The sequence below is a fragment of the Musa acuminata genome, chromosome BXJ2-4, assembly GCF_036884655.1.
Source record: "Musa acuminata AAA Group cultivar baxijiao chromosome BXJ2-4, Cavendish_Baxijiao_AAA, whole genome shotgun sequence".
Classification (NCBI taxonomy): Eukaryota; Viridiplantae; Streptophyta; class Magnoliopsida; order Zingiberales; family Musaceae; genus Musa; species Musa acuminata.
In genome coordinates, this window is record NC_088341.1 from 37483165 (window position 1) to 37498206 (window position 15042).

Sequence of the window (15042 nt, forward strand, 5' to 3'; positions counted from 1 at the left end):
TGTCTGGATCCTGGGCCTCTGCCCCTACCAGCCCAATCTCCACTATGCATTGCTTCCTTCATGGCAACTTGAATGGCAACACTATAGCATATTCTTCAAGAGTACCTGCCTCTGCATCCTCTTGCCTCGTGCCAAGGCCTTCTGAACCTGACTTCGTCTCTACAAGTTGAGTCGCCTTAGTTCCTCTATCAAATACTTTTCCGAGATAAGGTGCATGTGCCCAAAAGCTCCCTTCATCTTTGGAACTATGCAAGATGAGTTCGCTCCATTAGAATGAAGGACCCATGGAATAACATGATCCTATTCTTGCCTTTGCAAGAGTTTATATACTTGACCTCTGTCTAAAGAAAGCTCTATGTCTCCGCTCTATGTTCCAACTTCTATGTCGGCTCCATTCATACAGCTTGGGTACTTCACCAAGTTACACCCAAGTTGGTCCGCTCATTGTTTTTGTATTGAGTTGATAGTGGCCCTCGCGCCCACCATTCCACGGGTCAACTCTCCATTGAGTCTGATCTCCATATCGACTCCAAATGTACCTTTATTTGTATTGTTTTAGGTCGCTCCCCCACTTGATATCGTAATGCATCCACCAATGCATTCTTTCAAGCGAGATCATGCGATGACTCCTCGCCGTTCACTCGGTCCATTGAGCTTCGTGGAGTTGTTATTTTTGAGGTACTCCTCCTTAACATGTGCGGTCTGTTGTACATAATTCTTCCTTTGGAGAGTCGGGTCTTATCCCTCCTAGATATCTATCCCATTGGAGCAATATCTCTCTTCATTTCGGAGACCACCATCCCCTTGGACTACTCCGATTTGCTAAACAAACTGCGTATTGTTCTGTCTCATGCAAACGCACTTGCTAGATTGCGACTCTACGTCAATACAGCCCCCGCTGCACCACTCAAGGCCTAGCAACATGTTGACCTCGCTACACACTTCAGTCTCTTATGGATGTATCCTTCACATGCCGAAGAGAAAGTTTCAATGCTCAATGGCATCGAGTTTCAGTCGCCTTGGGATGGCCATGAACATTCCATTATATGCATACAAGCCCTTGCATGAGTACCGAATTCTTCGAGTTAGCAATTACCCTCACCTCTATGAGCTTTGCACAACTCTTTCGGTCACTGAGCAACTCATTTCACCATGTATGGTCTCATCCTTTACCAAGCGTCTCGCTTATCTTGAGCACCATCAAGTATAGTTGTTTGAACCGTAGCTCAAACTCAACCATCCCAACCTTTGTGCGCTCCGCATTCTTCCCAGCTTGCTTATCCTCATGGTGCCTCTTGCGTGAAGGGTTGGCTATTCCTCTGAATGCCACTCTCATATGCCCGCTCCTCTGAGCGACTCATTTTCCCTACATCTCCATGCTCGTTTTCCCCCAAACGGTCGCGCGTGCTAGCTGCTCTCAACACAGCCCCGCTAGGTCCCCTACGTTTACATGCCAAGTGTTTCTATGAGTGCTTGTCCTACTCTGATACCATATATTATGGGCTTAACTAGTTTTGCCTAAGTCATGCGGTACCCTTGCGTGTTCGTCTGCAAAGGTCAGCCTCCCCGAAACCTCCCATGGTCCCTTAGGACCTACAAAAGAGAAAACAGGTTAAAGAAAGTACCTCACTCGGGATCTACAAGCAAACATTCCAGGAAGCACTTCATAGACAATACAAATTATAAACAGACTTTACAAGCTCTGAACAATTACACAACAAAGGGTCAAAATGGTCCACTACAGACCGACTATCTCTCACAAGTGTTCACATGACACAACATTTATTTACAAGCCTAATAAGGCTATCAAACCCAACTAACAACTAAAATGGGGCTGTTAAGCCTTCGACTGTTCATCTACATACTATGCAAAGTATGAACAAACAGAAAGACACAAACATACACAAGTATTACATCGAACATCCTGTTTAGAACTTTGTCCGTGACACCTTGGCGCCAAATGACCAAGTTTAGTAAGTTGATTGTTGATTCCTTGTCGTTCGATCGATACTATATGGCCGAGAGTTACCCCATCTTGTGTTTGATGTAGCACAATGACATTTGTGCCTGAGATCGTTGCATCACATTCTTCATTATTAAAGCACACCATGAAGATGATTGATGTCATGTGACTGTCGATATCTTAGTGCTAGATGATTGACACCTCGATGTCAAGTGTCCGACACCTTGGCGCCAAATGACAAGATTTGGTAAGTTGATTATTGATTCCTTGTCGTTCGATCGATACCATATGACCGAGAGTTACCCCATCTTGGGTTTGATGTAGCACAATGACATTTGTGCCTGGGATTATTGCATCACATTCTTCATTATTAACACACACCATGAAGATGATTGATGTCATGTGACTGTCGATATCTCAGTGCTAGATGATTGACACCTCGATATCAAACGTCCGACACCTTGGCGCCAAATGATAAGATTTGGTAAGTTGATTGTTGATTCCTTGTCGTTCGATCGATACCATATGGCTGAGAGTTACCCTATCTTGGGTTTGATGTAGCACAATGACATTTGTGCCCGAGATCGTTGCATCACATTCTTCATGATTAACGCACACAATGAAGACCACTATAAAAGGCTCCTTATGTATATTTCAAAGACATATCTCTCTAACTTTAAGTTCGATTTAATCATTGAACCACTTGCTAACTTAAGCATCGAAAAGCTATTGTTGGAGACGTCCTAACGTAGTTTTGTATTTATCTGCTCAAATTTCATACTAGTTCAGGAAAGCTTGGCTCGAGCTTGACTCAGAGAAAAAGAGTTTCTTGAATCTGAATTAGCTTCCACGTTAGACAATCAAAATCTGACTTTCTTATCTTCCTTAGCTTCCTCTTCATAAGAAGGGACAACGTCGATGGCGTGCGGTCTTAATGTTGCTTATTAGGAAGAAAGATTAAACTACAGAAAGAGAAAAAAAAAAGAAAAAAAAACCAATATTCTGAAACCCTACAACTTGACTGCAACAAATTAGAACAGAATAAACTCCATCGATATATATTTATTTACAGCAGCTGTACACAAATTTCCACATCACGTATTTGGAGACTTGACCACAATGACGAAGGTGAATTATCTCATAAAAAATAGATACGTGTCGTCGTAGTTATTGCTGTTGTTGCGGCTTCCGGCACCACTGGTTTCTCCCTGCGTCACCAGCTTCCTACAGACGGGGCAGGTCGCTGATCGTACGAGCAGCCATGGTTTGATGCACACCCCATGGAACAAATGCTTGCACCGGGGCAGCATCCACAGCTCCTCCCCATTCACGAACTCTTCCAGGCAGATGACGCAGCTCTGCACGTCTGGCTCGGGAACGATGATGGAAACAGAAGTCGTCGACGACGAAGAAGAAGAAGAAGATGAGACTACGTAGGGGGACCGCGGGATCCTTGCCAACATGGTCGCCACCGCGGACCATTTTCTTTTTCTCTCACGGTGCTTCATCGTTGCTTTGTAGAAGAAGAAGATGATGGACACGATCACGAAGCCGGCAATGAAGAAGAAGTAGGAGACGAGGAAGTCGGAGAATAGCACCGTAAACAAGGATGGTGCGATGTCTGATTCATCATCGGACGAAAATGGCTCGAATGGTGTCACCATGGTAGAGATGGAAAGAGCTACGAAGGAGACGATTCTTGGTCAACCCATCCAGTTCGTTAAATATCCCGCGAGGTGTGAGAGAAATGAATTCCGATCCGAATCTAAGTAGGAAAGAGTGGCAACGAAAGGTTTCCTAATTTGATATGCTACTTACAAAACTTGCAATAAATGGATAAAAGTGTTCTTAAAATTTCGAGCTATATGTATATAAATCTGAAACCTCTCAACCATGCAATTAGACACCACGACATACTCATCCTCGTACCCACCGCATTCTCCATTTAGACAAGGTAGAGGCAAAGACATGAATCTCCATCGGGGGAAGGAATCGATAGGTTCTATATATATATATATATATATATATCAGATTCAAGACATAGGATAATTATATACTAAGTAATTCTTAAAAAATAAGAAATCTTTTCTTGGATCATAAATCTAAACAAACTTGTCAAATTTTTCTAGAACTAAATATATCACGTATTTTTGGGAACAAAATTATGAAATTCAATAATCTTTTTTACTGAGTATTTTTACCATCTTTTTAGGGCGAGTTTTTAAGAAAAACTCCATGTTTGGATTTTTCACATAAAGTACCCCCTTATTTTTAATATTCTTGTAGATTAGTCCTTACTTTTTCAAATACCTAGAATGTCCTCCTACTAAAAAAATATATTTTTCCATGAAAAATCAGCTAACCATATCGATCCAATATTGGAAAGAGATTTGATAACTTATAATTTGTTTTTAGCTCGAGTGAAATTATCTAATCTGGTGAACCCCTGCGCTTATAAGATATATGGATTATTCGACTACTCCAGTAATATAAAATTAAGCATATTTATTGGTAAAAATCTTTTGGGCCCTACTTACATCATATATATCATAATTTATATTAGGAGAGCCAAGGTCTCTTGGACCGGGGGAGACAAGTAATTAGGTGTGTCATAATGGCTTAAGAGAAATTATTTATTCTATAAGCAATCATAAACGATAGTAAATAACTTGATACATAAAATACAATCATCGAGGAAATGAGCAAAGTCAAGTAACCATTGTATTCTCAACTTTGAAGAGAATAAGTGAAACCGAGTATCATAGTTTTCTTATTTATCCAATAGAGGAGCTCTAGATTGTTCAAAAATCATTCAAATAAACTTAATGAAAGATAACAATTATCAATTCTTCACCCATGGTGATTGATTTCATCGAGAGTAGATTGTCTATTTTATTTTTTAATAAAATATTAATAAAAATAGAAGTGATGCAAACTTAGTTGGAAATGATAACTAAGTAGAAGATGAATCGATGGACAAATTTTGTAGAGGAAAGACCTTAAATATTTCAAAGACTACGAGATAATACTCACTAAAGTTCAAATAGACATTCACCCAATTTAAACGGTGTTAGACGTTTAAGAGATTAGCGTACAATAAGGAATATTTTTTCCTTTATATGAGAGATATATAGGAACTAACAAAGATTAACATAACTTAATCGACTCTACACTTGAGTCAAAGTTATTAACGAGTTAAAACAACATTGGTGGATCAAAGTTTAACTACGCAACAATAGTAATGGAGAGTAACTAGGAGACAAGAGGCTCATTTTAACTAGAGCAAAAGATTAAAAATTTAGTAACGACGAGGAGATGCAATATCCGTAAAGGTTTCAATAAGGACGTGAAATAAATAAGTAGGGAAGAATATCACAATAAATCTATACAAAAAGTGTTTAATGCAATATTTATATATGTTTATGTCTTTCGATATACTTTGCACAGCATGCAGAAGGCTTATAGTAGGCTTGATAGCCCCATTTTAGTTGGTTTTTATGATCATTTTAATCTTGTAAATATAAATTGTGTATAGTCATCATGTAGAGACAAAACTATCCGAAAATATGTCATACAAGTAACAATTTTAGGAGTTTTCTAACTTCGCAAAATGGTGCAAAGTATTGGCTAATATAGTATCCTAGAGCTACCCAAGTAAAACATGGTTGAATAAACCTTTGGGGTATTATCCAGGATTGGTACACTACCTTATTCTATAGTAATTTTATGTAGGGTAGGACTTTTGGTCATGATAGACCACCTTGAACCCATTTTTGTGCGACCATTTAGAACTTGTAAAGTCTATTTTATAATCTGTATTGTTTATCAAATATTTACTGAAATGTCTACTAGTGGGATGTCAAGCTAAATGTTTCATCTAACTTGTTTTCTCTTTTGTAAATCCTTAAAAGATCATAAAAAAGTTTCGATGAGATTAACCCTTTATGAACGGATACTCAAGGATGTTATAAGATTTAGGCAAAACCAACTAAATTTTATACATAAAGCTTATTATTTAAAGCCCCCTTCTTACTATTTATAATTCTTCTAATTCTACTTTTGTCCTTATTAGTGCACTTTATTTTTATCATCAGCGCTCCTCATCGATTAAAAAAACAATTGAAACATGACATATTTTGAGTTAATATAATTGACCTAAGGTGATATCTTTTAAGCAATTACAAAATATACATAATCCTAAAAATATTAAATTATTATAATAAATATATAAAAAAAATTAGCTCTTCTTCTATCTTTAATTAATTAATTTATATATTTCTCATTGTGCATCACCTACAACTATCAAGAGGAGGAGAGAGGAAGCGAACAAAAGATGGTTCACATAAGGAGTCAAAATTTTCTTTATTAAAATTTAATTATAAATTAAGGATATATATCTATTTATAAAAAATAATTAAAAATAATTAAAAATTTTAATATGAGATTCTAAATAACAAGAACGGGTGGTGAATAGTAATATGCTTACGGCGCCCATTTAACCTTTTCGATCCATAGACTGGAGTGATCCATTGAATCATTAGCCTCTGTGTCCGGACTCGTCTTACTGGGGGAGACGTCGAGGCCGGAGGCTACACGAGAGACCCAGAGAGCGACGCAGGGGTTAGATTCCCTTGCCTTGCGCTCGTCGTTATCGTTCGTAGTTTCTGTTCTGGCTCATCTCTTTTTTCTCTTTTCTGTTTGATTAGGGTTTTCATGTGTCGGATTTCCGGTTGTATCTGAAGTAGGAACGAATCGTTCGTAGTACTTCCGACTTTATACCTTCACTTGATTGATGTTTTTGTGTTTGAATGGTAGAAACGTTTGGTGAAGCATCGAAATAATGAGTCAGTTGGTTTTCTTGGTGAAATCATGATAGGATTAGAAAGTTTTTCCTTCTTTCTTGGCTGATTAGAATTTTAGTTAGATGATACAGTTAAAATCAAGGATGTTTCGGAGGCTTGTCTCGCTCGAAACTGTTGTCTATCAATTCCTATTATTTTTCCGTATAGAAGGTCAAGAACGATAACAATATGGGGGAATTACCCGTTATAGGAAAAGGGAGGGCGAAGATTGGGGCAGTGTTTGAGTAGATTTAGGAATTGTTGACCTTTGATATCTAATAGTATTGCATCTGTAATAAGAGGAGGTCACGGCTAACTCATTGGCTGGCTTTATAAGTTATTTCCCTTCTGTTTATGTATTTATTTGTTTGTGAATATATATATTTAATGTGTTGGAGGGCAGCAGAACTTTGGTATTGGAAAGGAGTTTAATTAATACATGGTTCATGGGAGAGGAGAAATCCATGAAAGCCTTAATTTGTTATCCTTCATTTTCTTCTTTTATAAATATCATGGAACCGTTGTTTTGGCTTCGAAGTTATGAGGAAAGCACCAAATTGTTTGTCTGCTCTTTCGCAAATGCAGTCGACAAGGTTGATTGCATCTTGAGATTCCCTCTATTTATTCATTTATTGTTGTTAACCCCTTTGGAGATAAACAATCTATCTTTTTTTCGCAAGTGGTAAGTGGTGAAGACGGGATATGATCCCTTGGTATCAGCGTCAAGGTTTTTACCAATTTAGCTAATTGACACCTTTTTAAGAATTTGTAGGATGATGATTCGAACCTCAACTTAAGGTGAGTCAGGTTCATCACCAACAATGATTTAGTTGTAAAAATTTATTGAATGAGAATTGAATACCTCAACCTAGAATAGGTAATCAGATACACCACCACTAGACTAGTTGTTAAGATGTAATTATTGTAGGATGGGGATTTGAACCCTCGATCTAAGATTAGTGCGTCAGGTACACCACCATCAGACTAATTATTTGGGTCATAAAATTTATATGATGATAATTCGAACCCTCAACCTAAAATAAATGAGTCAAGCACATCATCATCGGAAAAATTATTTTTGTGTAATTTAATAAGTGAGTCAAGTACATCACTATAAGCTCTTATTTATATAAGATTCTTTACATGCTTAATTTGCTTGTAGTATTACTCTTTTTGGCTGTGTTTCAATGGTCAAGTTGTTAATTATATTTGTGTCCATGCAGATTCCTTGAATAGGGCCAGATGGAACATCTCAAGGCTTCAAACAACCTTAATCACAGCAAAGATGGCATCAGTAACTCTTATGGGGCAAGCATAAAGGGTGGAACAGGATGTGAGGAGAAGAGAGCTGCAGTTCAGACAGAGATTGCTAGAGTTAACCAACTTCCGTCTAATAGCAGCTATGCAGTACATCGCATGCGAGTGCTGAACAAACTTCTGCATCTTTTGTCCGTTCAGGTTACAAGATAAACTCTATTTTTTGAAATTTTATTATTTGTATATTTTTTAGAGTAAAATTATTTAGATTGACTATTATTATGTATTCTCATATTTGACTTTTAGATGTGTATTATATGTCATATTGCTGAAGTAGATAAAGTAGTCATCTTATTGCATAATCTTGTGAGTATTGGTTTGGGATATTGGAACTTTTAAGAGCAGTAACTAAAATCGTAATATCTCCAAACTGTTAACAGACCCCTTAATATTAGAATTTTAACCAGAACGCTATGGAATTCATTTATGAAGAAAATTTTAAAGATAAGTTTCGATGTGTTTCATACCTGAAACCAGAATTAATAAGATGAAGAAAGATGCTAGGCAAACTTTATATGAGTTTTGGTTATTTTGCCAACAAGATAAATTTCATAGAGCTTTGGCTTTCTGTTACATCAGCCACCAATATGCAATGATGAATGTGCTGCTCGTAGGAGGTTGCCCATCCATGTCTAATGATGGCTGATTAGAATTCTACTGTTGTTCACTGTGCAAAATTAGAAGTTACGTATTTGTAGAGTTTGGACTTAATTTTATAGCATCTCCTTCCTATATTTCCCATTGTGCTCTCTCTTCTTTGCAGAGGAGTGTCTCTCAGGATGAGGAATTGGAGCTTCTTTTTGCAAGCCTTTCTCTGTGAAGGTGGGTAAATGCAGTATAGCTATAAATATTTAAGTCTTAGTTGTATTATTTGATTTTAATTATTATGCTACTGAAGTGAGCTGGAAGCTATTAGCTTGAAATTAGTTTGATTGATGCCTTCTTAATACTGCAGATGTGACCAATTTTTTCAACTTTGTCATCCCTTAATGTCTTAGGTGCATTTGGCATCCATTTCTAGAAGTGAAAAAAAAAATCAGTATATATACATTTTTTCTGCTAGTTTTGAAGTATGCTTGCTAGTCACCACTGAGATATCACTTCAAAAATCTGAAATCAAAAAGACATTTCACGAGCACAAAACTAAAAGCAAATTTTACATCTTCAATACGAGTTTAGTTACGGCTTTTATTTTTAATTTGAGAAAAATGCTCTTCTATGAATCTTCTAGTGGAGAATTATTTTTTTATTATATAAAGATAAGAATGCAGGATATCTTGAATAAAATTTTTTTAGCAAAGCAATAAAAACAAAGTAATAGAGTATTACATCATTTCATTTTTTTCAAAGGATTTTTTTAACAAAGGAGAAAATTATATTAATTCCAAAGCAGAGCATATTGATTCTCAGGAGCTTTAGTGTTTGTGTTTCTAGGTATGTGGGTCCACTTGAGGACCTTTACAAGATTAGCTATGAACAGAATGTCATTGTAAACATTCCTTAAAACATTAGGGCATATTGTTGCCATTAGTTAGCATGTTTACCATTGTGAGTGAGTCCAATTTGACCCAGATATTGGTCAAATTTTCTTCTTGGATCTTCGGGAACACATGCTTCAGGGTTCAGCATTGCATTCTGCTTGCAGTGGGTCATGCGATTTGTGACTTTAGCATCCTCCACAAAAGATTTGGCCACTGACATAAGATAAATCCAGCATCTGCATTCATATCACTTTTAGTAAAAGATCCATCACAGTATATTATGTACGAAGCACCAGGAGGACTAGTGGGAGGGCGGAGGGAAGCAGACTTGTGTTGCTAGAGACCCTCAAATCTGTTAGGGGGCATAGAACTCTCATTGGTTAAAGCAATGGCCTTAAACCAAATAGAGCGACATTGGATTTGGTTTTTGTGATAGAGGTTGTCATTCCTATTGTTATAGAGAAGCCAAAGGCTATGGCAATGAGGGTTCTTAAGGAGTTAGCAGAGGCTTTTTCAAGTTCTTCTATCTTTTAACTAATCACCATCACTCCATAAATCAAAGAGATGAAAATTGTATGACAGTTTTGTTTTGATAAGGTTCAATATCTGTTTGCCAAAGGGCATCGAAAGAAAATATGCACAAGTGTATCTTGATCAGCCTTATAGATCAGTCAAGGGCCTATATAATTGTTTATTGTTGGAAAAATTTGATGTCCATTGGGGAAGTGGAAAGTCTTTTTCATTGGAGTTTCCAGAGTAAAGTTTTGATTCTTGGAAGAAGAGGATGCTCCTTTATCGCCCTCCAACCATCCCACCCAGTGCACATGGGAAGGATTTTTGTTGGGCAAATTGTCCAATCAATGTAGGTTGGGGTGCTCCTGAATCCAAGAATCATAGTAGAATATCCTACTAATAAAATTTCTGAAAATAAGTGACTCATTTAATCATGAGAAGTACCACTGCCTGATTCTTAGGATGCTTTTCCAATTGCTAAGTATTGCTAGCACCATTCTCTAATGGCTGGAATGGAACAAACTATTTACTTCATATTCGGGGATGAGATTACTTCTCACCTGATTAATACATTGGCTGAACAACTTCTCCAACAAGAGATAAAAACTATCGCCTTCACACCTGATCGCTCAATTTATAAAAATATCTAGAATAGTCCTTCCTATATCAATCAAATAATTTGTTTGATAACTAAACTTTCTAATGTTTTCAACTTTCCATATGTGATATGTCATCTCATATCTTTCGAGATAAGGCTTCTTATTCCTCTGCTTTCATCCTACTCTTTCATCTGTTGCCAGGAACACCATATGTCTATGCAATATGATTCTGCTCACTGCACCTTTTTGTCTCTTAAGTTACGTAAGCTTACCATGTTTGTTTCATTTCATCCTTCCTATTTTTCATTTCTTTTCTCAACAAAGCTTGGCAAAAGATAGTTTGGAGAAATTCCTTTCACCAATTTTTCCCTCGGACATTCTCTCACTATATTATGAGAAAATGTATTGTCTCCATAACTATGGATGTCAAGGTCATCAAGTAACAGTATATAATTATCTACCCCACCACCATGTACCCCGAAATGTTTGGATTCTTGAAGGCTAGGTTTCTAATTCCCATGAAAATATGTTTTATAATTTATCCATGCAGCATTTCATTGTAGCATTTGTTAGAATGGACATAGTAACTGATTATTTGAATTATAACTTATCATATAGTAGTGGATGGTGGGCTAATTACACATTACCTCATGTAGTTAGCTACATTTAACATCTCGATCTCTACACTTTAAAAAGTTACATTGATATTCCTATAATTATGAAAGTGAAACATCTAGGTCTATGTACCATAACGACATCGTTTTTACTAATGAAAATACAAAAACAAAGGGAAAAAAGGTAATTTTAACATTCTAGTTGGTGATGGTAGATGGTATTGGTGGTTACGGACGGCGGTGCCGCTAGAGGCTATGAGTGACTGTTGTGGATGAGGAGAGTGGTGGCAAGATTCTCATTCATAACAGCCACTCGTGCCCCAAATGGCACAGTCGTCCGCCACCATCGACACCGTTCACCACCATTAACTGGAACGTTAAAATAATCTTTGTATCTTTTGTTTTCGTGTTTTTATTAGTAAAACCAACGACATTAAGGTAAATGAGCCTAGATGTTTCACTTTTATAATTATAGGAATGTCAGTGTAACTTTTTAAAATGTAGAAATCTGAATTCTAAATGTAGGTAACTACAGGTGATAATCTATAATTAGCTTGTGGATGGTCTAAACAAGGCAGTACCTGACAAGTTTCATTATAATGCATGTTTTAGAAAGCCTGCCACCTATATTCGTTGTATCTAGGATCACATTTCATGAGATGTACTGGATGAAATAAATTAGTAATTAGGTCATAATATTTTTCTTTTTCTTCTTTGGAGTAAGTTATTCATTTTTGCTGAAGCCATTATGTATTACATTATTATCTTCTATGACAATTTTACTTAGGTCATTGACCAAGATCTTGAAAATTGCTAAATATTGGATACCTACAAGTTGAAAAATGATTGAAGATCACTTGTTCTTTTTTTTTTTTGGCTTATGTTTATCAAACATTTTTTGTTATTTGTTATCTTCAAAAATGATTTTCTTTTATAATTTTCATTCTAGAAGTGTAAGAAACATATATATCAGTGAATCTGCTCCAACAAATTCACAGCCATTGTCAACTATCATCTTGTGCTTTGCGATCCTCAATCTCAATCTTATGAAGTCAGACTGCTTCATGCAAAAAATTTCATCATCTTATGCATAATTATTAATTATTTGTTGCAGCCGGAGAGATGATACATCCTCTATTGTCGTGCAATAAGAGGTTCGTTGTGGTAGTGGAAGTCATCACTGGTTTAGGTCACATGTGATGCTCGCCATTGGGATATGCTCCAAGACTTCTCTCTCTCTCATATATTGACAGTTTTGCTGCGTACCTTTTAGGCTGCCTATAATGATTAACTAGCACACTATTTCTGTCATCTCTTTCTAGTGGAATTGTAATGATGTAAGCATTACTCTTCTTGTGCTATGCCCAACTCCTAGTGTTAAAACACTGTTCCAGTAAAATCTCTAAGGTGACCTTGACCAGTAGCTTTTTAAGATCTCGAAGTGCTATTTTTTATCCGATACATTATGAGCCAGATATATTTTCTGAGAAATGTCTATAAAAATGGACCGATCATTACTTTGGAATTTCTTGTGAAGTAATTTTTACATCATTGTTTTAGCGAAGTTACATGGTTGACTATTCGTGATGTTTTCATGGCTTCTAATGTAGGAAAAAGAATTGGATTTCCGTTTATCTTGGTTAATTATTTTTGCCCATGAAACATTTTTGGTCACCAGTCGTCGACTCATGGGTCCAGTCTCTAAATAACTAGTCATCACTCCCCAAGAAGAGCATATTTGGGGGTCCTCAGCCTATAGTAATGCTATGTCCAAAGCCTTTGTTGATGAATGGCTCCATGTACTTTGGTCATTATTTTATTCATGCCACTTGGTGCATTGAACTACATCAGCGGCATGAGGAGCTCTTCTTGTCTTGACTATGGATGGTGTGGCACAGCTGCGCATGAGGGCTGGCTGCCATTGTTAGACTGCTATGAAGTCAGAATCAGATGGCTCTTTCTACTTTCAAGTCTCCTAGCAGACAACACTCCTGCCTTTCTCATCGACTCAATCACGTGTTAGGGAAAGAATGCATTCCCATGCTGTAATTGATCTCATGCAGCCTTTGTTTGGAAAGTGCCAAAGACTCAAAAGACTAAGTCTTGCTCCTTATTTTTTATCTTGAAGATCGGGAGAGCCAGAGCCAGCTAAATCAGTGGGTATGTTCTCATCTCTCATGTTCAAGCTTGTCATAAGTCACATTTAATTTATTTTCTATTTCTCGAAAATGTTTTTTGCAATCAACATCAAGAATGTGCACCCCCCTTTGCTTATTAGAAATGGTATAGGGAGGATCACTGTTATACAGTCCTACTCATATAGATAAATAAGTTGTTTTCAAGTCATGTAAAGCAATCCTATGGTTGTCACTAACATTCACACTCGATGGTTAACTTTTAATTATTAGGACAGCTGAGAAAATGTCTTGAGCATATGTTAATTGATATGTCCTCAATGGCTATCCCATGAGAACAACTTGCAATCCAACTGAAGCCACATGAACAATTATTTAAGTTGGAATGTAGCAGAAGATATAATGAATGCCATGATGTAAGGAGGTTGTACCTGAAGCTAGCATGCACCTAACATTCAAGATTTATAATTCTTAAGGTCAATTGTCAATCAACGAGCCAAGACAATACTTTATGGTCACTGATGTGAAGTAGAATTGTCTGTCAGTCAAAAATATGTTATTTACAGTTTTAAGAACTGCTATTCAATTGGATTATGCTTTGTTTCATTATATTGTCCTCATTTTCTATTTCAACACTGCTGACTCACAATCACATTAGAACATTGGATTTTGGAAAAAGAAGGAGAAATTTATTGCTTCCTCCACATGGGTGAGTTAGGTTAGGTTGACCTACCTACAAGGTTCAATTATTCAGATCAAAACCATACTTAATATATGCAATTATTCTACCAATTGATGCACTTAAAAGAAGCATGATTGTCCATTCTTGGATGGTCATGTGAACTACTTTTTTGAGACAATCACATTGCATCAATGGTACATAGTATGGAAGCCAAACTGGAGAATCTTTCTTGGATGGTCATGTGAACTACTTTTTTTGAGGCAATCGCATTGCATCAATGGTACATAGTATGGAAGCCAAACTGGAGTATGGAGAAGACCCATTGCACTGACTGCATGCATGTGACATATTTTACCATACATTTGTTAGTAAAATGAACTCTTTGTCAGGCACTGCAGATTTACTGACTTGAACAGTGTCCTAAGGAGACCTGTTGCTATGCTTAATGATATCTGTAAGTGATTGGCAAGTGGTGCACTGTGGCCTGGGAAGTTCTGACCAATTGTCAACATGCAGTAAACAGTACCTTTCACTATTAGGGCATTGAAAAGTCAAATAATAGCTATATTAGCATGCCTGGTCAACCCATGCTATGTGGGCATGATGAGCATTTGGTTCGCACCGCACCCACAAATTTACTTTACTGCTTGCATGCTAATGATTTGGGAATATTCTCATGATGATTATTGTACTGAAATTAAGCAATGATACCTTTCCCTTCAAATCATATAGAAAGCTCCATTGCAAAGTGCTGCATTTTCTCTATCTTGTTCCAAACACAATCCATCTCCAGATAGTAGATAGGCTGAGAGAGATCAACATGCCCTCGATGAGAAGTGGCCACCACCAGAGGAAGGGTGAACAGGATGAATGGCATGGACCAGTGGAGGGGAGAGG

The 15042-nt window shown here is 36.9% G+C and overlaps 2 protein-coding genes across 3 annotated transcripts; one reads left to right on the forward strand and one right to left on the reverse strand.

Moving 5' to 3' along the window:
- Positions 1–3096: 3096 nt before the first annotated feature.
- On the reverse strand, positions 3097–3627 carry LOC135608787 (probable E3 ubiquitin-protein ligase ATL44). Its single transcript, XM_065101828.1, has one exon. It carries the CDS (start codon positions 3625–3627, stop codon positions 3097–3099), a length of 531 nt encoding a protein of 176 aa, XP_064957900.1.
- Positions 3628–6449: 2822 nt separating this feature from the next.
- On the forward strand, positions 6450–12760 carry LOC103978389 (uncharacterized). Of its 2 annotated transcripts, none has more exons than XM_009394171.3 (4): positions 6450–6583; positions 8028–8262; positions 8885–8943; positions 12443–12760. In XM_009394171.3, the coding sequence occupies exons 2-3, from the start codon at positions 8047–8049 to the stop codon at positions 8939–8941; spliced, it is 273 nt and encodes a 90-aa protein (XP_009392446.1). In that variant the 5' UTR covers positions 6450–6583; positions 8028–8046; the 3' UTR covers positions 8942–8943; positions 12443–12760. The 2 variants fall into 2 exon arrangements, with proteins under 2 accessions (XP_009392446.1, XP_009392454.1); XM_009394179.3 differs by having other exon boundaries at positions 6491–6616.
- The last annotated feature ends 2282 nt before the right edge of the window (positions 12761–15042 follow it).

Bases quoted from the DNA above. Each gene is read 5' to 3' on its own strand.
- LOC103978389 (XM_009394171.3), top strand. From the start codon at position 8,047: ATGGAACATCTCAAGGCTTCAAACAACCTTAATCACAGCAAAGATGGC. The intron at 8,263-8,884 runs GTTACAAGATAA...TCTTCTTTGCAG, and splicing joins TGCATCTTTTGTCCGTTCAG to AGGAGTGTCTCTCAGGATGA.
- LOC135608787 (XM_065101828.1), bottom strand. From the start codon at position 3,627: ATGGTGACACCATTCGAGCCATTTTCGTCCGATGATGAATCAGACATC.